At 43.2% G+C, this 24,648-nt stretch overlaps 4 protein-coding genes across 4 annotated transcripts; 2 read left to right on the top strand and 2 right to left on the bottom strand.

Annotated features, from left to right (window-relative positions):
• Positions 1-1,386: 1,386 nt before the first annotated feature.
• On the top strand, positions 1,387-9,071 carry LOC124671843 (anaphase-promoting complex subunit 2-like). The gene is made up of 16 exons (XM_047208164.1): positions 1,387-1,569; positions 2,858-2,947; positions 3,456-3,687; positions 3,988-4,265; positions 4,371-4,442; positions 4,967-5,208; positions 5,800-6,216; positions 6,317-6,518; positions 6,636-6,750; positions 6,840-6,922; positions 7,489-7,608; positions 7,703-7,791; positions 7,860-7,941; positions 8,384-8,575; positions 8,685-8,753; positions 8,847-9,071. Exons 1-16 carry the CDS (start codon positions 1,387-1,389, stop codon positions 8,964-8,966), a joined length of 2,586 nt encoding a protein of 861 aa, XP_047064120.1. The 3' UTR covers positions 8,967-9,071.
• A 445-nt stretch (positions 9,072-9,516) lies between these two features.
• On the bottom strand, positions 9,517-13,667 carry LOC124674351 (elongator complex protein 3-like). The gene is made up of 9 exons (XM_047210389.1): positions 13,177-13,667; positions 11,890-11,959; positions 11,606-11,778; positions 11,335-11,509; positions 11,035-11,201; positions 10,707-10,926; positions 10,513-10,617; positions 10,050-10,202; positions 9,517-9,781 (listed from the first exon to the last, which is right to left on the bottom strand). The coding sequence occupies exons 1-9, from the start codon at positions 13,665-13,667 to the stop codon at positions 9,623-9,625; spliced, it is 1,713 nt and encodes a 570-aa protein (XP_047066345.1). The 3' UTR covers positions 9,517-9,622.
• A 277-nt stretch (positions 13,668-13,944) lies between these two features.
• Positions 13,945-16,617, top strand: LOC124673750 (26S proteasome non-ATPase regulatory subunit 6-like). The gene is made up of 8 exons (XM_047209791.1): positions 13,945-14,104; positions 14,191-14,305; positions 14,935-15,025; positions 15,113-15,258; positions 15,388-15,607; positions 15,690-15,798; positions 15,932-16,100; positions 16,198-16,617. The coding sequence occupies exons 1-8, from the start codon at positions 13,960-13,962 to the stop codon at positions 16,370-16,372; spliced, it is 1,170 nt and encodes a 389-aa protein (XP_047065747.1). The 5' UTR covers positions 13,945-13,959; the 3' UTR covers positions 16,373-16,617.
• A 482-nt stretch (positions 16,618-17,099) lies between these two features.
• Positions 17,100-21,364, bottom strand: LOC124670603 (serine/threonine protein phosphatase 2A 57 kDa regulatory subunit B' theta isoform-like). The gene is made up of 2 exons (XM_047207085.1): positions 19,761-21,364; positions 17,100-17,759 (listed from the first exon to the last, which is right to left on the bottom strand). Exons 1-2 carry the CDS (start codon positions 20,934-20,936, stop codon positions 17,442-17,444), a joined length of 1,494 nt encoding a protein of 497 aa, XP_047063041.1. The 5' UTR covers positions 20,937-21,364; the 3' UTR covers positions 17,100-17,441.
• Between the last annotated feature and the right edge of the window lie 3,284 nt (positions 21,365-24,648).

The following is a 24,648-nucleotide window of genomic DNA, read 5'->3' as shown; positions in this document are numbered from 1 at the left end:
AGTACATGTTTTACATTCACAACAAATATGCATAAGATCTAGATAGTAAGGAGGAGTCAAATTCTTTTTGTTAAACCTATATCTACCTCTTCTCTACCAAATCCCAAAATATCAATGAAGCTGGAGCACTAGCAAAAATTCTAAAAAAAAAACTAAGCTCAAGAACAATGAGGAGAGATACAAAAGCTAGGACCTACCTTGAGAAAGAAGGAGCGCTATTTATAAGGCCCCTCACAATTATAACTATTACATGTAGAAAATGCAAGTTGGTACAGTCATGCTAGGGGTGGGTACATCTGACCTCGGTACAACCGTGCCAAGTACCATGCTAACTCCCCTGAACTGTTACAGCCGGCCAAGCACCCGCTAACATCTGATGGCACCTCATGCCAACGTAGTGTGGCACAGCCTGGACCAACCCCGACAGCTGTGGCCCGGGCTTGAAGGAGGGCTAAAATTCAGGGTTGCCGCTCATTTTACCGCACAACAATGCTTTTATAAAGTCGTGCAATCCTACATGTGATTAGATGGTTAGAAGGGCAGTGGTGCCCCTAGCCAACCAGAGGTCAAACCTCTAGTTTGACGCTTTGGTGTCTCATAAGAGATCGAATATAATTTCAGTGAGATGAGTCACTTAATCTCAAGAACCGTCAGATCAGTTTTGTTGGACTTAGTCTTTCCAAGGTTCTTATAAGGTTAGGGTGTGTGTAGGTTCGTTTATATGGTTTGCGGGTAGTATATAGATTGTTGAATGTTCTTATTTGTGAGCGACTGTGTCTATATTGAGTTTCACAACAAAACGTTGGAATAATAGTGTGTCGAATTTGCAAACAGAGCTTGGCTCTGGTGGTTAGGTCCCTTGTGGTGGAACCAGCCCACCCAGGTTCAAGTCCTAGATTTGGCATGGGTGTTTGCATTTACCTGGATTTATTCCAGGATTTAACCGGCGCTATGCTTTCAGTGGTAGGTGACGTGCCCGTCAATAGCGAGGCGCCAGTGGTGACTTCGTCAACCTCAAGATACGCCACCAAGCACTTCTGAGGTGCTCATAGGGGTAGTGTGTGCGTGCGTGCGTTCATAGGGGTGTCTGTACGTGCGTGTTTGTGAGCGTCTGCGTTGTACTGTGTTCTCAAAAAAAAAAAAGTGTGTCGAATTTAGGAAACGAAAATACCGGGTGGATTTAAATGGCCAATTGCTTGAGGTGTTGTTTACTTGTCGCGACATGGTGGCATAGCAACTGCGAGCGAGCATAGGTCGGGGTCGGGGCCCGACTGCTACCGAACCACGCGATCTTTGTCCTTCCCCCCGTTCGACTTTGGAGCTTTCGCGCGCGCTGCGCCGCCTCCCCCCTGGTCCTCTCTCGGTCTCCGTCGCGGCCGCGAGGCGATGCAGCTGGACGACTCGGACGGCGCCCTCGATTCCTGGGCCGGGTTCTGCGCGCTCACCGGCGACCTCGTCGGCGGCGCCGGCGACCTCTCCGTCGGCCCGCGCCTGGCGCCCGTCGTGGCGGACCTCTGCGCCCGCGGCCTCGCCACGCTCGTCCGCGACTACTTCCTCCACAACCTCGAGGTCCGCACCTCCCTCTTCTCTTCCCCCCTCACACCCGCAACCTCTACTTCATCGTCGCGCGGGTTGGGAACCTGGGGTACGGGTCGCGTTGCGTGCTGGGTGTTTGTGAGAATGCCTGCGCCGAATTGCAGTGGGAGAGAACGGGGTTGATTCAACGGCCCGCGCGTGTGTTTGTGGAAATGTCCAAGGGAACATCTGCAGTCAAATCAAGCGTTGCAATGCCGGATTTATGATTGGTCGGTCTGCCTTGGGTTTCTGGACATGTTCCTCTATACGTATGAAAACGGTGTCTGCTGTTCTTAGCGTGGCAACCCCATTCTTCAGCATAAGAACTGTCCATGTAGTGAGCTAGGGATCTATTGAACCTGTAGAGGTGATCCAAGCTGTTTGAACTGGAATCACGCTTAAACATGAATGAAAAGTTCGTCCCCGTTTGGTGAACTGCTCAACTCTGTTAATGCAGATGTAACTACCCAACCCCTACTAACAAGCAATCCAAAACAGTTCCATAGCTGTATGTTGTTTACCTCCGATGACTCTGAGACCTGTTGGTGCCATTTTCATTTTCTTAGAACTCCCCATGTAGCATAAGAGGAATTCCTTGTGTGGCTGTACAACCAAATATATAAACTAGTAGTGTAATCATGTGTACACCTGGAGTAACTGAGTAGCCATGCTGCAGTAGCTGATGTGATTTGCGAACTTTCTTTAGCTTTCTGAAGTCTTTAGTTTCTTGCTCTATTAGTTGGTAACTGCATATGAACGAGCTCATCTATCCTAATGAGCTAGTAAGTGAGGCCATAAACCTTGAAGCTTGACCTACCCCCATATTATACAGTATGCAAGATGACCTTCCAGTAATATTTGTTAAGACGCAGTTGCTTCTTATCTGACTTGCCTCCGGTCGTCTGACCATCAGGCAGTCAACCTGTCTTCCATCTGTTTGTAAAGTACTTAAAAAGAGATAGCCATAATACAGGTGTCAGATAGGTTTTATGCTAGAACGTCCCTGTACATTTTAGGATATTTATGCCAGACTAACTAGGAGGATCTTGGTTTAGTGAACTCTTTTCCAGAATCAGTAATGAGAGGTTGCAAGATGGATTTGCAACTTAATGGCATGTTCTTAATTAACCTGTGTTGTTCCTTTAGTTCTTGTTGAGTTAGCTAAGATGCCGTATTAGTTGATGACTTGATGTCACTCTGTTAGCTTTGCTGAATTTCTCACCATGCATTAGCACATCGTTTCTGATGTTGTGTGTTCTTTAACCCAAATTTCCTTGTGCAGGAAACATTTAAAAACAATGCAGTCAAGAAATTTTGGCAGAAATTTCATCCTTATAACAATTCCTCTGCAGTAGAGAGAATTAAATTCTGTGTAAGTTATGGAAAACCTAATTATTGTTGTTCAAGCATTTGTTTCAAAATTTAAACAGTTTTTATCTCATTTTTCTTAAGATTTGGAGTCTATCTGTTTCACGTTTGCTTAATTTTCCTATATAACCAGGATGTCTAATATTACATGTGCCAAATCAAGAATGAAAAGATATAGGTTATACTTGAAGCTCAGTGTGTATTTACAGGACATGTTCAGAAAATCAGAAGTGAATATATTTACTGGATACTAGTCATAAAAATGATAATGGAATGGTGTGACTAAAATTGCATGTGATATGTATATGTACCATCAGATTACGTTACTGTAGTTTGAACATGGATAATGCACCAAATGCTGATGTGTTAATCTCAATAAAATATCATCAGTAGGTTTAGTTTGAGATACCTGGTTTCATTTGGTTTAAAGAATTCAGACATGATCTCCCAATGCCGGGTTTTATTTCTGTAGTATTTTCCATTAACATTACCTCTCAAATCATGTATTACAGGTTCACGAAAGCTGGCCTGAGGATGTCTTAAGTACAGCATTGGAGGATATATGCTTGGAAAAGACTTACCAGGAAAAATGTGTACTAGTTCTAGTTCACGCTTTACAATCATATGAGGAAAAGGCACGGAACAGAAAGCTCCAAGCAGCTGAGTGTAGCTCCACCTTAATGCCTAGGTACCAATTAATGGTATCATCTGTACTTCTGACTACACTACCCTTGAGCTTTCCTGGTAAGCATCCTTTCCTTCTCTGTTCTATCAGAACAAAGGTCTTGTAGTCTTGTGTTCGACACTGGATCTGTTTTCTGTTGGATACAACTGTTTTTGTAATGAACCTTAGGGTGTGGGTTGTTGTTTCTGTTAGTTCAGTTTTTGCAATGAGAATTAACAGCACACATAGAATATTATATTTTCTGTTGATTGTTGAGGTACTAGTATTAGTACCTTCAGTTCCTAAGATGGCATTACCTCGTCTACCAATGTGCTTTTGACCAGCAAAAGTTATGTTCTCTAATTCTTGACAATTCACAGAGATTCTAAATGTCTACTTCAAGAAGAAATTGGAAGAACTAAATACCTTGATGGATGGATCTGGTGACAATGACCAACTTGCTAGTCATGAATTTTCTGGAGGGAGCAATGTCTCTGCTTGGGATTCTAAAATGGACATTGATAGTCAAGAAACAATTATTTCAGAAAGTGGTAATCTGGTTAAGAGCATTGGAAAAGTTGTTCGTGATCTTAGATGTCTTGGTTTTACATCAATGACTGAAGATTCTTATTCGTCCGCAATAATCTGGCTTTTAAAGGTTCATATGTCGTCCTGTGCCTAACAGCTACTCCATCTCTTATTTCGGCATAGATGCCTTGAAATTTCTGGCAGTAACCTTATCTTAAACCATTCTTATCTGCAGTCTAAAGTTCACGAATTAGCTGGTGATGATTACAGAATCCCTGTCCTCGGGTGTGTCAAGAAGTGGATTCAGGTACTGTTTGTGTCACCATTCTGCAAAGTTTATCCGTTATATGCATGGCTCTTCGTTTAAAATCACAGGCCTTTGTATTATGCCTAGTTCACTTAAGTAACTGAGTTTGCTGAGGGTAAATAAATTTTTGTATGCTTAGTCTTTTATGCCCAATCATCAGGCTGGAACAGGAACGTACTGTTTATCTAGAGGGTCCTTCAGAACATATTTGTCAATGTTCTTGCAGCTGTTTGATATCTGTTTGTATACCAGTTCTTCAGCATGTTGGATTAGCAGATAGAGATCTTATTATTTTTGTTATAACTTTTCCGGTCTAGTTGAATATGATACTAGCTTATGGTTATATATTCTCCATGGATGTTGATGCTAGCATGCAACTCATACTCACCTCTTCAATTTTTACTTGTAATCATGTTTGCTAACGGAACTTTTGGATCTTGTCAGGCTGTTCTTCAATTTATATAGCTCTCCACTAGATGCTTAGCCCTTCTGCTTGTGCTGACGATTTTTTTTGGTCTTGTCAGGCTGTTCCTCTTCAGTTTCTGCATGCTCTTTTGACATATCTGGGGGACTCTGTTGACTATGAAAGTGAATCATCTGGCCTGAAATCACCCTTAGCCTCACGCCCTTCTTCCTTCCCAGGGATTGGTGTTCCTTCTGAAGCCCTTCTGAGGTGGCACATGCGCCTTGAGTATTTTGCTTACGAAACCTTACAGGACCTGAGAATTGGCAAACTTTTTGAAATTATAGTAGATTACCCTGAGAGGTTAGTCATTTTCCTCTATATGGCGATGTTGAACATTCAAATAGCATTGTGACCTCAATATTGTTATGTATGCTTGAGTAGTTTTAGCTGCCCCTGTACTTCTATTCTTTCTAATAAAAGTTCAGCCTATGACCCATCAATGTGCTTGAGTACCTTTCTCACTTCTGTAAGTATACACAGTTTTTAGTTACTTGATCTATTCCACTTGTGCAATGTCTTCATATCTATCATGGCTAATGGCCCTGTATTCTTGCAATCTATCCTCTTTTAACTGAAGTGCAAAATAGCCGGTGCTTATATATCGTGTTGTAGGTCATCTAGTCATGTGTGTGTTGATCTTTTTTTGTCCACCTTGAACCAATGATCTTAATTTCCTTTCATACATCGTACTGTTCATTTTCTTTCTTTCTTTCTTTCTTTCTTTCTTTCTTTGCATGCTTATGTGTTAACCAAGTTTGTTGATACGGTCATCTCAAACATCTGAGCTTTCTGATGAGCTCCTGTCACGTTATATTGATTCCATTCTCTTGTTACTTTGCATGCGTTTGTTCAATATTTTAACCTTGGATATTATTGGGGGCATTGATGAAGTTCCCCTGCTATTGAAGACCTAAAGCAGTGTTTGGAGTACACCGGTCAACACTCTAAGCTTGTTGACTCATTTATCTCATCACTGAGATATCGCTTGCTTACCGCTGGTGCCTCAACTAATGACATATTGCACCAGTATGTTTCCACTATCAAGGCATTGCGGTCGATTGACCCCACTGGTGTATTCTTGGAAGCAGTTGGTGAACCAATTAGGGATTATCTGAGGGGTAGAAAAGACACTATTAAATGCATAGTGACAATGCTAACTGACGGATCCGGAGGAAACACAAGTGGGGCAGGGAATGCTGGAGATAATCTTCTTGAAGAACTGAACAGGGATGCTGAAAACCAGGAAAATGCTGACTATGATGATCATACGAACATGGATGAAAAGCAAGCATGGCTGAATTCCGAAAGGTATGATTTATTCTTTAAATTCAGTATAAGGCCTTATTCCCTGAGCCCTAAGGAAAGTTTGCTTCTCTAAGATCAAAAACTATTGATCCAACTTTTACAGCTGGGAACCTGATCCTGTTGAAGCGGATCCATTGAAAGGCAGCAGAAATAGGAGAAAAATTGATATACTTGGACTGATGGTCAGTATAATTGGCTCAAAGGACCAATTGGTCAACGAATATCGTGTAATGCTGGCAGAAAAGCTGCTCAGCAAATCTGATTTTGATATAGATTCTGATATCCGCACGCTGGAACTTCTTAAGGTAAAGACTAACTTTCTTATTAGCTCATACTTAGTTAAGACATCTGATTGGACTGCACTTGATGTGTATGCCTTTGCTGTGGCCTTTATATTTGCAATGATTATGTTATGTTGGCAGATTCATTTTGGTGAGAGCAGCATGCAGAAGTGTGAGATTATGCTCAATGACTTGATTGATTCGAAGAGAACCAACTCAAATATTAAAACATCGTTACTAAGGACAGTTGAAACTGGTACCATTGAAATACTACATGTTCCTTTAGAAAGCAGAAGTTCAACTATTACTGTACCTGAATTTGAACCCCCCTTTTTTATGATATAGTTGCTGGGCAAGAGGAGGCAGAAATGTCTCATGATGTTCTTGATGCTACAATAATTTCTTCCAACTTTTGGCCACCAATTCAGGTATACCAGATTTTATCTGAATCATGGCGGCACCCATTCCCATTTATTTCATGCAGTGGATGAGATATTGCTATTGACTCTAGATTCCAATTAAGCATAAGACGCTACATCAATTATGATAGCGTCGAGTGAGGAGCAAATGTAAATTGGTAGATGTGGTCTGTATCGAATTGTACCAAGAGATATGCACCACAATACTAATTTATCTCCTTAGAACTGTTAATATCATCAAATCTTGGTACCAATTTTCTGCCAGTTTCATCTTCAATTTTTTGTTATTTTGTACATAGAAACAGTTCATAAGATCCAATTCTGTCACAGCTTTTTTAAGTGCCTGTTATTTTTAAATAATACTCACCAACATCAGAGCCTCTCTCCTTTTTGTTGTGAGAGAACACAATGTTTTTTAAGACGAATTTCGCATGACATTAATTTCTAGTTAAACTTAATATGCTTGGTAAGAATTATTATTTACATACTGAAGGATTGAACGTGAGTATTCTCTGTTTGATGTACTCTCTCTTGAATCTTAATTCACTAAACCTCTACATCTGCTACAAATGTAGACAGAAGATCTTATGGTTCCTGCTTCAGTTGATCAAATGCTGTCTGATTTTGCAAAAAGATTCCATCAGATAAAAACTCCACGAAAGCTATTGTGGAAGAAAAATCTTGGAACGGTCAAGGTAAGATTTCCAACATGAAGTTAATGGGTATATTTGGGTAAGTATAAAGATTGGAGAAATATCTCTTCTTATGAGTGCTCTTTTTTGTTTCCAGTTGGAGCTTCAGTTTGAGGACAGAAGTATGCAGTTTACTGTAGTGCCTGTTCACGCTGCAATCATAATGCGGTTTCAAGAGAATCCAAGGTAATATCAACTGTCCTTTTTGCATATTTCCTGTGTACTATCTGACTCAAATCATCAAATCTTTTCAGTTGGACTTCAAAGACACTTGCTACAGAAATCGGCATACCTGTAGATTCTCTCAACAGAAGAATAGGTTTCTGGACAAGCAAGGTGCGGCATAAACGCTACTTTTCTTGTTTATGTGTAGCTGATTGTTGATATCAATATTACACATTGTTTTGCGTTACAAACACTATTGGCATTGTCATTCTCGGCATTACTAAAAAAAGATGAAATGGAACTCGAAATCATTTTGCTGCAATTTTTAACTCGTATTACATTTCAGTAAGATTACTGAAAAAAGATGAAATTGTACCCTAAATCATTTTACTATGATTTTTTAACGACTGTGCTTCAGTAAGATGGACTAGATGGCTGATAGTCTTTTGACTCAGAGATCTGCACAAAATATATAGGTCGTGTTTTCCTTTATTGGGGTAGAAACAATATATGATACTCTACATATGACCTGCTATACGTGATCTACAAGCAAAGTTCTTCAATGTGACCTGCTTCAGAAGCACATGTGAGCATTTCATACTATATGTTTTAGGGGGTCCTGACGGAATCAGTGGGGGCAGATGTCGATGATCACATATTCACAGTTGTTGATAGCATGTCTGATGTCAACAAGAACAGCATCGTGAACGAAAGCAGTGAAGCGTTTCAAATGAATGAGGATGAAGATGAAAGCTCCATTGCTTCTGTTGAGGAACAACTTAAGAAAGAAATGACGGTCTATGAGGTTTGACTCCTCCTGATTCTTTTTCTTCAATGTTCACAATACCTGTTTTTTCACTCCCCATTTCTCTTACAATTTAACGAATCATTCTGCTCATCTGGATGCACTGCAGAAATTCATCATAGGAATGCTAACCAATTTCGGCAACATGACACTGGACAAGATACACAACACTTTAAAGGTAGAAATTTTTTTTATAATCTCGTCCACTTCCCGTTTATGCTATTAACACATTTTGTGTCTCACTGATTTCTTCTTATATTACCTGCTCCAGATGTTCTGCGCAGAGCCATCCTATGATAAATCGCTGCAGCAGCTGCAGGGTTTTCTTTCTGGTCTAGTATCAGATGAGAAGCTTGAAATGAGAGATGGATTGTACTTGCTAAAGAAGTAATTGTTGTTTTAATTAGCTCATTCTCTGTTAGACATAGAATTATAGGTAGTCAAATCAGTATGTAATCCCTTTCGTCAAAATTATTCTGATCATATATCTAATTATTCTTGTGCCAGAAACCAAAACCTCTCTGATATCCACCTCTATACTTCATTCGCTGTTAGATAGACATTCTACTGAGTGCTTAGAGGGTGCCAAGTCTATTTAGTACAAGGAACTAGACCTGTAATCCACCACCCAGTGGTCACTAATATTCAACGAAAACTTCGGTGCGTATACATATCAAGCTGGTAGAGCGCTTCAGTATCCACCAATTCAAATCTGGAACAAATAGGTGCCAACCTTTTCCTTCCCAATAAATTAATCATCGTGTGTTCTGGAAGGATATTTTTTTAGGCGGTGGTATTGGGTAAAGTGGTTACATATGATGGAATGGATGACACCATTGTGCTTTAATGGCGTACTATTTGGTAAATCAGCTTCATCGCATGGATGACACCATTGTGTCAAAAGGTATAGTGCGCTGGCGTATATACTTAATGCTCTGACAGGACGGCAAACACAAAACCACTAATGTTACAAATACATTACACTGACAGCATGAGTACACTGATTTCTGTAATTGCAATACAATCACTGTTGGGTATTAAAACAAACTAAGCCAGACATTTGACCATGTAAGGCCCCTCAAGTTCATAACCAAGCTTGCGGTAGTAGTGGCGGGTTCCAACTCCTGAGATGACAGCCAGTTTCTTTGACCGATGCTCCTTACGAGCGATTCTTTCTGCTTCTTCCATCAGGAGAGTCCCATACCCCTGAAGACGATGGCAAATAGAACAAATGTTAGCCAGCTGAAAAAACTAGCAGAACCGAAATATCTGAACAAACAATGAACCATGAGGGGGTACTCAACAATTACACCATGATAAAAGCCTAAGCACAATCATTTTGAGCAATTGTTTCATTTAGTCACTGTGCAGTGTGCACTGCACTTTGTGACTCCTGATTTTAATATTTTGAGCAATCCCAAGTACGGTCATTTCAGGACAACTAAAAACAGGGTTGTTAGCTTGAGAGATTCACCTGGTGTTGTAGTTTCTCCGCATCACGACCGTGCACAGGGACTGCCGTTCCGTAGACATGAAGTTCTCGGACAATTGAACACCTCCCTACGAGTTCAGGGCCTGTAACATTGCGGCCACATTTACGCAAGCGCAGCAAACCAATAAGGATATCCTGTGGAATTTACAAAGAGAAACTGTGAGTACCATTAGCAAAACAATAAGAGACCCAATGATAAACTCTATGCACCAGTAGCAATCTTAGAAGCACATTTACAAGCAGGACAGATTAAAAATTGCTTGTATAAGTGAAACCAATAAAACAATAACTATATGGACAAGTTAAAAAATGTCCGACCCATGTAGAAGGGCACTGAGCTTAATTAAGTTGGAAAAGTGTTGCCTATTCAGGAAAGCAGCATAAACCATAACATATCTTCACATCCCTGTAGCAAAATGAATTTTGGCTGGCAGGATACAAGTACCTGCCGTGTGTCCTCATACGAGAGGAAGGTCTCCCAGCCCTCATTTGCAGCATAATCACGCCTGACAAGCTCTACTTCATCAGGCCTGATCTTGTGATGGATATCCTACATGGAGATGCACAACAAGAATAATAATGAGGACACGTCCTTAATTATAAGCATGTGACAGTGACTTCAACGAACCCTGCATTTACCTGAATGCCAGCCTCACGGGTTCTGACATCTCGGCATTTCAAGCCCAAATCTTCCATTCGAGCCAAAGCAAGCTCCCGCAGGTTACCTTTCTCAACCCCAGAAGTAACAAGAGGCATAGGGATATCTCTCTGGACCCGATAGATTCGTGTCCATGGTGGTACCATCGACAGAATCCTGGCTACAATATCCACTAGCAGCTCAGGTGGATAGTTTCTATACCTGAAACACAGCAAATATCACCGATATATAAGTACTCAATTCTCACTCTGAGGATGAACATAAGATCAAGCAAGAAACAGTGTATCAAACACTAGATAAATATAGTACCTTCCAGTTTTCCACAGCTCATAAAGACCAGTTCCACGAATCACAAGAGTTGGATAGATCTTTAGACCATCTGCTCGGAATGCTGGATTTTCGAAAAATTCTCGGAAGCTTTCCATATCTCTTTCAACTCCGACATTAGGTAAATCTGGCATCATGTGCGCAACCACCTACCAAAAGTAACACATTATGCATTAGGATAACTGCACAAATCATAACCCAAGAAGGCCTAAATAGAGCTATTGCTAAAGCAACAAGGAAGTTAATTAAACAAGAGGAGTTAGTGGGCCAGTGAGCAATAACCTTAAAACCGGCATCTTTTGCTAAAGAGAAACAATCAGCAACAGCGGCTACTGTGTGGCCTCTGTTTGTGTCACGTGCAACATCCTCATATGTGCTCTGAACACCAATTTCTAAGCGGGTACATCCATAAATTAGCATTTGCCGCAAATGAGGCCCCAGGCAATAATCAGGTCTCCTGAAATAAAGAGACTAATTAGATGTTTCATGGGAAAATCATAGGGAATTTTCAAATGCAACCAAGAAGCATGGGCAGATGCTGATTGACCCTTACGTCTCAATTGTCATACCGATACATTTGACAGCACTATGTTCTGAATAACAAACTGCCTCCTCAACATTAGCAGAAGTATGTCCCGATAAAGCATCATGAAGATTTCTGATGAAATAATCACGATAATCAGCTGGTAATGACATGAAAGTTCCACCCATTAAAATGAACTCGACCTGCAGAAGAGTATCTGAATTACTTTGCGCTTATAATGCCTCCAACATAACTGGACTGTACATGAAATCACTCAAACTGAGACAAAATACTCTCTTGGGCTAGAAACAAACCTTATCCACACTATGTCCAAGCCTCTTGAGCTGATCTATCCTGCTTCTGGCCTGCACATATGGATTGTACCTACGATTGCAAATTCAGATGGATTAGTTGGGGTGGAGCCAGCTGAGACTGCCCCTCTACAAATGAAGTTTGTCCGAGGAAAATCTATTTACGTCAATGGGGTGTTGCTTAATGACAAGTGGATCAATTCAGAGGATGTGCTCCACTATATTTTATGCCTTTGGGACACAATTCAATCAGTTCATCTTTCAGACCTCCCGGACAGCATATTTGGAATTCAACACCTAATGGGATTTTACTTGGCGAAGGCTGCCTATGACCTGCAGTTCTTGTGCCGTCTGCTCCAATCTGGGCTTGAGAAGGTGTGCAAATCTAAAGTTGAGGGAGAATTCAGATGCTTCATCTGGCTAATTTTCAAAAACAGGAACTGGACTGCTGACAGATTAGAAAGAGGATGGGCTCATGAACCCGCATGTTGGCTGTGTGATCAAGAACTCGAGACAGCGGCACACCGGATGTTGAGATGCCCTTGTGCAAAGGAAGTACAGTCTTCTTTCATCCCCTCTAACCCTGAGATAGCTAGAGTGGCTTTGCAAGCAACATCGATTTTGGGGAGGATTTACGACAGGGCACGAAAGGCCGAAAAGAGGGAAACCATTGCGCTGGCTTGTTATGTGTTGTGGAAATTATGGAAGGAACGTAATAGAAGGAACTTTGAAGGTCAAGAGACCAATGCGGCTGGTGTGGAAAAACAACCCAGAGACGATTTTGGCCTGCTTGAGTAGGTGAGGGGATAATTGGTGTGTTTTCTCTGGGGCTGGTTGCTGGATCAAGCAGTGTATAGGGGGTTGGTTGATGCCGTGGTCTTCACGTTTTCCTAAGTTGTAACTATCTGTGTCTAAAACTCTAAATGCAAAATCAGAGCTCCTGCTGTTCCCCGTAAGGTTGCAAATTCAGATCAGTACATTCTCAAAAGCATATCTACAGTAGTCAAAATGATTAGTAGTACTTGTATGGAAACATCCATCAGCACAACCTTTGGCCATTACATTTTCAAGTCAGGAGATGAAATGGATCACTAGCCAACAACTAGAGAACCTTGTTTGCAGTAATTAACAGTCCATGAGTCCTTAGCTCGTTTCACAATCACATAATTTCGAACTGTTTTTATTTTTGCAGGTACTACATAATTTCCAATTTCAATGCAAACTGAACCATGCTCTTTCTTATAATTTCTAATGACAATGTATTAACAGCATGGGCAGTAAGTAAATCACCTTGCCCGGATGGCGCGCATGCTGGTGGGCTCGTACCCAGTGTAGGACTGGGTGCTGTACTCGAAGTCGGAGTCGGGGCCTCCGGGGCAGTAGACGCAGATGTTCCCCGTGGTGGCGATGTGGGGGCATCGGTGCGGCTTGGACATGACGGCGACCACGGCGATCCCCGACGCCGTGCGCACGGGCTTGGCGCGCAGCCTGGGGAGCAGGGCCGCGCGGTCGGCCTCCGGCACGGCGGCGATCATCTCCACCAGCTTGGGCGCGCGGGCGAGCCCGTAGCGCCTGCACGCGGCCGACTTGAGCGCGTTGAGGTCCACGTCCTGCCCGCGCCGCGAGAGCTCGCCCATCTCGGACACGATCTCCGCGATGGCCCGCACCCTCGCCTCCTCCTCGGAGAGCCCCGCGGGCAGCACCACGCCCCCGCGCCCCGGCGTCGGCTTCCGCCGGCGCGGCTGGTCCGCCACGGGGGCGGCGGCTACGGCGGCGGCCATGGATGGGGAAGGGTTTCCGCGGAGAGGTTTTGGTCCGTGGAGTTCTGGCTCGGTCGGTGTTCTGACCTTGGTCTTCTCCACCATGTGCAGCCATCAGATCAAGAAACGGACGGTTCAGATAGACCCACGTGGAACCAGAATGCAAATTAGTCGGTTCGAATCTGGAGTCTGGAGTATTTTTCCTGCCAGTAATTAAATTCTTTAGCTCGCGAGAAAAGAGCTTTCCTCCTACTGCTCTCTCTAGTCTAGTCTCTCCCCATCTCTTGCGGCAGAAGCAAAGCGAGGCGGCGAGATGGACAGCGGCGGCGGCGAGGATGGGAAGCAGCAGCCGCACCTGGTGCTAGCGCACAAGCTGTTCCTCCTCTCGCAGCCGGACCTGGACGACCTCGCCAAGGTCGGCCTCCGCGACGACGTCCTCGCCGCAGTAAAATCCGACGGTACCAAACCCCCCCCCCCCCCTCCTCCAATTCGCCTCCTCAACTGTGTCTCGGCGGTTTCATTTGACGCGATGTGCTTGCTCCAGACATGGCGGCGCTGTACGAGTCGCTGGGGGCCAACGGCGTGCTGGAGACGGACGCGGCGCTGCTCTCGGAGATGCGCGGCAGGATCGAGGAGGAGACCCGCAAGTTCGACGAGAAGTGAGCAGATCTCGCCGCTTTACCCTTTTGCTGCTTGAATTTTACTAGGGTAGTTTCTAGGTTTCGATGATTCGTGGCGTTGATGCGTCCATCTAATCGTTTGGCTGGCCTTACAGTTCTTAGTTTGACCACTACAGATAGATTCTGCTATAATTTGGCTCTGAGAACCCGCAGAGGCACAGTCTAGACTCTTATATGGTGGACTCTTATATGTTGTTTCTGAACATTATTGCTATAACTAACTTTTTCGAGCTTCTAAAATTTCCATTCCTATGATGTTGGATCTTGACCAATACAAATTGATGCTTGTTTAGGTTATTGGTGTCCAACCATCTTGATCAGTAGTGGAACAGTGGCTAATAGTAAATTGAGAATTGAGTTTTTTCAACAGAGTAGAGAATTGAGTTATGCATGAACGAATCACTTACCTCCATAAAGGGCTGCAGCTTAAGCAGTCAGAAATTTTACTGCAAACATTGGCCCTTTTAGTCGAAGTGAAAAACTGTGTTCTTGGTATCTAGACTCGCATGTGTAGTGCCTCTTTTCCCCGCCTTATTGTTGTGTTCCATTTGATTTGCCAATATGCTGTGTTTGGTTCTTAGCTTCTCTTCACTTATTTATGCATAAAGGATCGCCGATGCTGAAGAGAACTTGGGTGAGAGTGAAGTGCGCGAAGCCCATCTAGCCAAATCCTTGTATTTCATCAGAGTTGGCGAGAAGGTATAATATACTGTCTTCTACACCGCTTTTAGGCTGTCAATGCATGTTGCAATCATTTTTGTCTAAACTAGACATGCAAAATTTCAGGAAAAGGCACTGGAGCAGCTTAAAGTTACTGAAGGGAAAACTGTAGCTGTTGGGCAAAAGATGGACCTTGTTTTCTACGCTTTGCAGATTGGCCTTTTCCATATGGACTTTGATCTCATCTCAAAGTCCATCGACAAGGCCAAAATGTAAGCATGAAATTATGTTTTTTTTTTGTTGAGAAGAAGCATGAAATTATGTAGTATAGCTATTTGCTGTTCTGCCTCTTTTTGCATTTTAATGTCTAATACTGAGCAACTTCCTTTTCCTGATTGAAGCTTGTTTGAGGCGGGTGGTGACTGGGAGAGGAAGAACAGATTGAAAGTGTATGAAGGCTTGTACTGTATGGCCACTAGAGACTTCAAGAAGGCTACTAGCTTATTTTTGGACTCCATTTCAACTTTTACGACCTATGAGTTGTTCCCTTATGATACATTCATCTTTTACACGGTCCTTACAAGTGTTGTCACATTGGACCGTGTATCTCTCAAACAAAAGGTATGTTTTCATCTTTTGTCCTTCAATTCATCTTTGTTGGCTTGGATGTGGATAGGATTTGGGTTGACAAGTATTTTGACAGGTTGTAGACGCACCTGAGATCCTGGCTGTAATTGGCAAAGTACCCCACCTGTCTGAGTTTCTCAATGCCCTCTACAATTGTCAGTACAAGTCATTTTTTGTGGCATTTTGTAAGTAACAGACATTTTATTCTCTCATAAAATTGTTCTTGCATTTATTTACGATCATCAGTAGTCCTCGTTTGATGGTTCTGCTGGGGTTGGCTCCTTGGATTTCTCATATCTGCTTGATATTCATTTTCAGCTGGCCTGACAGAGCAGATCAAGTTAGACCGTTACTTGCAACCTCATTTCCGCTACTTCATGCGCGAAGTGCGCACTGTTGTCTATTCACAATTTCTTGAGTCATACAAGAGTGTGACAATGGAAGCCATGGCTGTCTCATTTGGTGTGACAGTTGATTTCATAGACCAGTAAGAGAATTTGTTGATGTTACTTCTGGCATCATGTCCTGGTTCTGATATCATGCATGTCCATTTTGATGTGGCTGACCTTTTACCTCCAATGCAGGGAATTATCGCGCTTTATTGCTGCTGGGAAGCTTCACTGCAAGATTGATAAAGTTGCTGGTGTCCTGGAGACAAACCGACCTGATTCACGGAACGCCTTCTACCAGTCTACCATCAAGCAAGGAGACTTCTTGCTGAACCGCATCCAGAAGCTCTCACGAGTCATTGACCTGTAGGCTTTCCTTGTGTTGGAGCATCTCATTGCTAGAACCCTATTCAGTCTCCCTTACAAGACTTTGCTTTAGCTTTTACATTTTGCATATCAAATCAGCACAAAGGTGGAGGGTTAGCAAAAATCTTCTTTTTTTTTCTGAGAATTTGACTTGTAACCTAACTATATGGATAGAGATAACTGCAGTCTGCAGAGGATTGCCTAAAACGGCTGGTGCTTCTATGATGAATCCATCCATTTATTGCAGTTTGTGATCAACGTGTAAAAGTGAAAATCTGTGAGTAGATGTGCTATTTGTTCTACAAAATGACATACTCTGTTTTGAAATTGAACCATGACAGCAAAAGTGAGGAACTAAAATTCATACGTACTTTATAGAATACTATCTAGCTTTTATATAAAGCTGGCTGCGTGTGAGTCCTTTTGGGTGTTGCAAGTCTGGGATCATGAGGCTGTAGCTCTCGTGGCCTTGGTGAACTTGGTGCTGGATGCGTTAAAAATCGTTGGATGCAATTGACTTCTCTTTTCTATCAAGAGCAGTGTTACGACCAATTCGTCCGAAGCATGTACGATGCACTACATTGGTCGTTTGTTTCAGCTGGCTAGCAATCTGCCTCTGTTCAACCAGAGTTTCGTACATGCTTCGGACGGCGCTCGTCGCACGCAAAGCCATTCCGTTCTATCAAATGGAGCCAGAGCAAGGATCTTTCTCAAAAAAAGAAGTTCATACGAAGAACAAAACACAATGCTAGCTCATACAAGGACAACAAAATGATCATTTGCCATTCAAGTAAACCACCCAACATCATATCCTCAATAAAACCTGACGCTGTTTATTGGTCTATACGAAATCCTGATTCATGACACTACATATGTCAAATCTCGCAGAAATTCTCCTGTATGTTTCCCTTTGATCCTCACGAAACCAAATACAACCCCACCCGCCTAGAACAGGGGGAAGCCAACTCACCAACCAAAAAGAAAAGAAAATTCAACACTACAACCACAGCCCAAGTTCCAGAGAATCGCGCATGGTTCAAAGGATTGCACGATTGCGGTTGCTATGGGGTATTCTATTGACTGGATTTGCCGTTGGGTATACCACCCATTTCCTCCAAGCGCTTCCAGAGGGCTTCTCGCTTCGAAGTGGATTCCTCCTGCCTGAGCTCATCGTCGTCGAACTTCTGCATGCACTCTCCGAAAAATGCAGAATCATGATCAGAGAATAGCTTGCGCACATTCAATGTCAGGCTCCTAACAGCTTGGTTCCAGTGACCCCGGGCATTTCTCTCAAGTGCGGGAAAGATGATGGGTAGTAGCACCTTGTAATTCTGCTTGATTAAGTTCTCAATGTGGTCGTTGTTCCATAGAAACAGTGCCCGCTCTGCCACCTACAAATAGACAAGGAGAAAATAAGTTAGGTTATATGCTTTGCTGAATATTCTTTACACTGTTTATTAATGTGTACAGATACCACCGATTTGGATGTAGCTACAGTGAAAGTTCAGTAAGCTACTACTAAATACACAGTTAGGAAAAATCACCAGACTAACATGGACAATAAAAACCTAATGTTATTCTGGTTGTTGACAGTTATTGTAAGTGCTATCAGATTATGAGAACCCTATAGATTCACAGCATTATTAGCAAGCGAAATCAAATGGTAAATCCAAACTGTAGAAAAACATGTACGACCTGCTTCAGACATGACTTGCAAACAGATTGCCGGTCAGCAAATATTCAGGTTTTAACAAGCCAAAATAAACGATTAGTGTGTTCTCAATCGAAACGGTAATTTCAGAAGAACAACATGCTTTACCTAAAGCAGCATTGAAAAACAGTTTTGTAAAACAAAGTGCATCGCAATGAAACTAATAGAAACTGATAAATCAAAGCCAAAGGGACAGATAAGAGGTAAATACACCAGTTGCACCCTTAAGTTCAGTTTACAGATACCACCAAGTTGGATGTAGCTACAGGAAAGTTCAGTAAGCTACAAATTATACGGTAAATACAGATAGATAAGAAAAATCACCAGATTAACATGGACAATAAAAGTCTAATGTTGTTCTGGAGGATGAACATATTGTAAGGTAGCCATGTAGGTGCTACTTAGATGATGAGAGCTCTGTAGCAACACTGCAGAATAATCCGCATCATGATTACCAAGCTGAAAGCAAATCCTAAATCCAAACTGTACAAAAACGTGTACAGCCTTTCAGACATGACTTAGAAAAAGGATTGCCAGTCAGCAAATATACAGGTTTTAACTATCCGGAACTAATGAACAAAGTGTTATCAATCAAAACAGTAATTTAAGAAGACGCTATGTTTACCTAAAGCAGTCAGAAAAACCTGTTTTCCCACTAAAACTAAAAGAAAGTTAGAAACTGATGAATCAAAACAAAAAGGGCGGATAATAAGAAGTAAATACACGAGTTCCATCCTTAAGTTCCACTCAATTTGGAACAGGTGTCTTACAAGTAACATGTGAACAGACCAACTAATGGACTGCCACAGAGAAATATGATAATATTTATAGTAATAGTGTCTAATGGTCTAATTACCACGGATGTAGCAAATCATTTTTATACAAGGGTTTCATGCAAGAGAACAAAGTTGCAGTGATGTCAAAATGAATCAACTAGTGGTGTCTAAAGGACTGCCACAGAGAAATATGATAATTTTATAGTACTAGTGTCTAATGGTCTAATTACGACGGATGTAGCAAATCATTTTTATATAAGGGTTTCATGCAAGAGAACTAAAGTTGCAGTGATGTCAAAATGAATCAACTAGTGGTGTCTAAAGGACTGCCACAGAGAAATATGATAATTTTATAGTACTAGTGTCTAATGGTCTAATTACCACGAATGTAGCAAATCATTTTTATATGAGGGTTTCATGCAAGAGAACAAAAGTTGCAGTGATGTTAAAATGAATCAACTAGTGGTGTCTCCTCTAAAATAAGAGATTGATAGCACCCCATCTAACGAAATGTTCTTACTTCCTAGAACCCATAAACAAACGCTCAAAAGTAGATCACGGAAAAAGGTTGTCGGTGTTTCTCCGTTATACATAATTAAAGATTAACCACACGAAAGACAACTGAAAAAACTATTTACATAGTGAGAAAAATATGATGGAAAGAAAGGGTGCACAGCAATGCAGGCATAGTCTGCCAATGTCAATATTTTCGTAATCAGGGAACAAAACTACAACTAATTTAATCTGTGAAAGACGTGAAAGCTGATACACAGATGAACAACAAGCCAACAAAATAATCAGAAACTTAGGCAGTAAAGACCATATACAATGAACTACGACAAGAACCAATAAAGATCAGTGAGACATGCATTCAAAACTTTGGTATATGTGTGGTGAGATTTAACCTGAAAGTGTGAGCTGTTCATGCTATGGGCAATCTGACGGAAGAGCGGAACCATGCATCTTTGGAACTCTGCAAGCTGTGTTGCCTCTAAAACCTCTTCTAGCTCGCCCAGGAACATCACCTCCTTTGTGCTGTTTGTTATAGGCCAATACTTGAGCAAACCTCTAATAACAGTGTCAGCAAGTTTGCAGTCCTTCTCAACAAACTGTGTGATGCAATATGATAGCTGCTGATGGTACGCTGCTACAGACTTGGGCTTATGAAGTGGGACGAGCACACGAAGAAGGAACAATTTGTGCTCTTCTTTGAGTGGCAGGGCAAAACCATTGATTATACTGCCCAAGATCTCGAGCAGCTCTGCAACACCATTGTGCTTCTCTGTCTCGAATATAAACCTGTAGAAGATGTTGTTGATTGCTTTCCTGATGAATGGGCGATGCACCATGAACTTGCCATATATCCGATGGAGTATGGTCTTCAGATAGTCCCTTTCCCTATGGTCTTCCGAGTCAAAAAGATCCAGCAGCCTGAGAATGAAGGAGTGGTCAATGTATCTCTTGGCCAGCTTTGCGTCAGTCTCCTGGGACGCTACAAATCTCAAGAAAACCTCGTAAACGATCTGCAAGTGCGACCACGCCGGGTCCATGAGAGGCTCCTCTTCCTCCATGTCAACTCCTTCGATGGCCTTGTTGTCACGTGGGGTGGGGTTGGAGCTCCGGAACAGGTTAATGGCCACCATCTTGCTGATCTCCAGCATGATGACCTCGGAGAACTTGCCATTCGCAGAAGTGACGTAGTCGACGAGCTCCATAAGCGTCTGCCGCTTCATCTCTTTCTCCTTCAGGTTCTTTGTTGGATCCGCGAAATCGTACACGGCACAGCACAGGGTGGCCTTCCTGACAAACAAGTTCTGCTTCTCCGAGACCGGCACGTCCTTGAACGCTGGCAGCGGCTCATTGGAGTGATACACCACAGTCCCATTCACCGCCGGACCAGAGCCTGAGCCAGCTGGAGCAAGGTGCTCCCCATTTCCTGCCCTTTTGTTCCCTCCAGGCTCTACGCTCCTCGCAACACTGTAAGAGTTGGACGGCTCGTTGCCGTTGCCCGTAGCAGCATCCCGGCCATCGCCGGCCTTCCCTGTCTTCTTCGGCAGCCTGCCAAGGATCTGCTTGATCATCTTCTTACCGCAGCCAACCTATCAGCACCCCCAAAACCCTAGCAATATCACACCTCCAGAAAACAGCAGCAGGAACGAAGAGGGATCTAGGCAGATCCTCAGCCCCTGAACTAACCCAGCAGCACAAGATCTCCAATCAGCCGAACCCAGCCGGCCGGCCGGCCAAGAAACCCTGGCTCCGCGGGCACGAGCAGCCGAACACGCCCAGATCACTGGAACCAATACGGATCAGGTCCTGTACAGGAGCCAGTCCACCAGCCGGACATCGACAGATCAGGCGACGGCAGCGACGCCCCCATCAACCGCCCTCCCTCCTTATAAAATATAAATAAATATCCAATCTTTCCGCTCCTTCCCCGGGTAACCAAATCTAGGATCCAGGAACCAGCCTCGCGGGGTGGGAAAATGGCGAGATTGAGGAGGAGGTGGAAGGGGAAACCTTTTCTTGGGCTGGACGGAGAGCTTCTCTACTTTTCCTCTGGATTTGAGAGGCGGCCTTGAGGTCCCCAAAAGTGGCAAAGGGGGAGGAGACGGCGTAGGAGTAAAAGTTCGTGCAGCGCCGGGCCGGAGAGCGGCTGTGATAGATAGTCGTAGAACAAAGGGAAGGCCAGAGACAGAGAGCCAGCCAAAACCAAAGAGAGAGTTGGAGTATTTTACCGCATCTGGCACTTAATTGCAACGCAGCTCTGCCTGCTTCCTGCTGGTTTCACTCTCGCTGGGAAGTGGGAACTTTCATGGGTGCCGGTGCAAGAGTAGACCGGTTCCCCTGTTCCTTTCTCTCTCTTTTTCCGTTAAGATTTGATGGATATTCCTGCAACTAATCCTAATAATTTGTATTCAGTATGTTTTGTTTTGTGTTTGAGGGAAGTATGTGCTGTTGTTATTTCACTTGTGTGTATACTTTTTTATTGTGGACAAAGATATAAAGCATTGCACCGAGCACGAGCTACAAAAGTCCACTCGAGTGGATAAACAAAGCACATTGAGGTAGCCGAGATATGCCACGTCGTCGGTGCTCAGCGCCTCGGAGGTGGCTTGTCTTCGGCGTGTGTACCTACTCGCCGTGTGCATCTTTAGCACGCAGGTACGGGGTATTTCGTCGGAAAACTATATAAAAAAGGTTGAGCTAAGTCTTTTTCTAAAAAAAAATTGAAAAGAAAATCCTATATTTAGCCAATGATGCATACAATAGAAGTGCAAAGTCGCACTACGTAATACTTTGTATTATAGGATACGTAAAAATGGCAAATGCGTAAATATGAGTATAGTGAATAGTGCATACTTCAAAACTATAAAACTTATAATTTTTTTTGTATTTCTATGTATTCTAGAATTTAAATAATTTTATATTAAGATTTTCCATCATTGTAGGATATATCATTGGCCATATCCACTTTTTTAGGATTTTTTAAAACTACAAAATTTGATTTTCTATTAAAAGAATAAAGGGCTAGTTCTAACTCGGCCTCCCTTTCTCCACTCTTAGTATTTCCGTGTCTTCTTTTTCTTTCACCGTCTTCACTAGAAATGTCGAATCAGGATTTCAGATCCTCGAAAATGTGAATAGAGGTTCATATCAAGATTCCATTAGTCTACTTGTTAAAGGTATTGTCTAGAGTTTTTGGATTTTCTTCGGGATGAAAACACATGATCGGGCGATCTGGCGATGACGATGTTAAGTTTGTGCACCATGTCCTTGCTGGAGGCGATGTTTTTGAAGTATATTTTCCACAATCTAGGTGTGGCCATTGGTGGTAGTTTTTGCTGCTTCGTCGATCAGTTGAGTGGATTTTTTGTTTTGTTCTTGTTTTGGTTGATTGTATATCCTTCATGTCTAGATTAGTTCTTAGCATTATTTTGTTGCAGAGACCAAATATAATTGATATTCCCTTGGTATTAATATATTTATTTTACCAAAATAGTTGGACACGGTGGTTTGGCTCATAGGTCCAAATGCACCTATTATGAAAAATGCATTATAAATATCACTCAATATGTCAAAAATTCTGGATGTATGGCACACAAAATTTGCGAGAAAAAGATTTTTTTCGTGGATTGTGTAAAAAGACAAAAAAAAATCTCGTTAGAAGCTATTTTGGAACACCGGAAATTATACTTTTACACAATTCTAATAAAATACTCCGTATCATTTTTTTCACGAGACCTTATGTGCCAACTTAGATGCTTGGATGTACATCTAGTTTGTTTCAGAATTTTCCAACAAAAATTTTAAATATGTTTGCGCAATGGGTGTATCTACACCTATGAGCCAAAATAGATATCCAGAAATGTCTTTCTTAAAAAAATCAATTTTTGATAGAATAAAGTAATCGATTATCATAAGATTTGGTGAGTATAAGCAGTGTTCAAATCCTAAGGTCTTACGTGATGTATTGGCTCTTAGAACATTATTCTAGGTAAGATATACCACTATTTCGATGCATTATCTTTTAAGTACTCCCCATATAATGATTTTTAGGACATGCATTCATGTAATTGGGCTAGAATTGTATTCTGCCGATGGCTTCATGAAAGTATTATTTCTTAGCTAAGATACGACACCACTATCTTTCACAATTTACTATGGTATCACATAAATATTTCTTTCTATGATATCGCGCTAAGATATTGGTTATGAAAACTCTAATTGCCTTGGCAGTTCTTCTATGGGATTGATACACTTTGCAAGGTGTATTCTGGAAAAATAATTGCCTTGGCAGTTAGAGCATCTCCAGCCGCGTCCCCCAAACCGTCCCCCAAAGGGATTTGGGGCGCGCCGGATAGAAAATGCGTTCCAGCCGCGTCCCTCAAAGCCCTTTTTTGTCCGGCGCGGCCCGATACGGTGTCCGGCGCCCCGAGCCCGTCCCGTCCCACAGGGGACGCACCGGGGACGCCGGACACAACGAAAAGCGAGGCGGGGAGTGGCGGGGCCGACCCGTCGGCGGCACAGAAGGCTAAAACCCCGTCGCCTACCTTTGGTCAAGCGACGTTAATGGCGTCCCGAGCTTTTCCCGGGCGACGCGAGGACGCGTCTCGTCGTGCATGGCCGCGTGGCCGTCCGCGCCGGAGTTATTGTGTGCAACCACCCGCTGCCGCCGCTGTTTTAAGACGCCCTGCAGCTTCTCGCCGCTCATAATCCTTATCGTCGCCGCCGCCTCCCCTCCCGCATCTTCTCCTCGCCGCTCAAAAAATGTCGAGCTCGTCCTCCCGCAAGATCGCCGCGGCGAACGGCTTCGGCCGCGGCAGCCTCACCGTGGCGGAGGCGTGGGCGCCGTACCACGCCCGGTATCCGGTCCCGCCGGACATGCGGGCTGCCAGGCCGGCGGCCGGAAGATGGCCGTGAACGGCATTGGCATCTCGCCGCCGCCGAAGCCGGACACGGATCAATGGAGGGACGCCATCAAGGCCCGGCGGGCTCAACTCACCACCGCAGAGCGGTTGGATCCAACGTGGGCGGTCACCAACAACGACGCCTGGTGGACGACGTTCTTCAAGGCGAAGTACGACGTCGAGATGCACAGCACCGACAACCTCATCGGCGGCCCCAATAGCTGGAACAAGGACGGCCGCGCCCTGTTCTGGGGCGTTCCGGGGCGCACCCTCGACAACGTCATCCGCGGCATCCGCAACGGCGCTCCAAGGCTGGAGATGCCGTCGTCGCCGCCGCCGTCTCCTCAATGGCAGCCGAGGAGGACGACGTACTCGTCCTCCT

The sequence above is a fragment of the Lolium rigidum genome, chromosome 7 (assembly GCF_022539505.1).
Source record: "Lolium rigidum isolate FL_2022 chromosome 7, APGP_CSIRO_Lrig_0.1, whole genome shotgun sequence".
Classification (NCBI taxonomy): domain Eukaryota; kingdom Viridiplantae; phylum Streptophyta; class Magnoliopsida; order Poales; family Poaceae; genus Lolium; species Lolium rigidum.
Note: the sequence above shows the minus strand (reverse complement) of the source record. Positions and strands in the feature narration are given on the sequence as shown.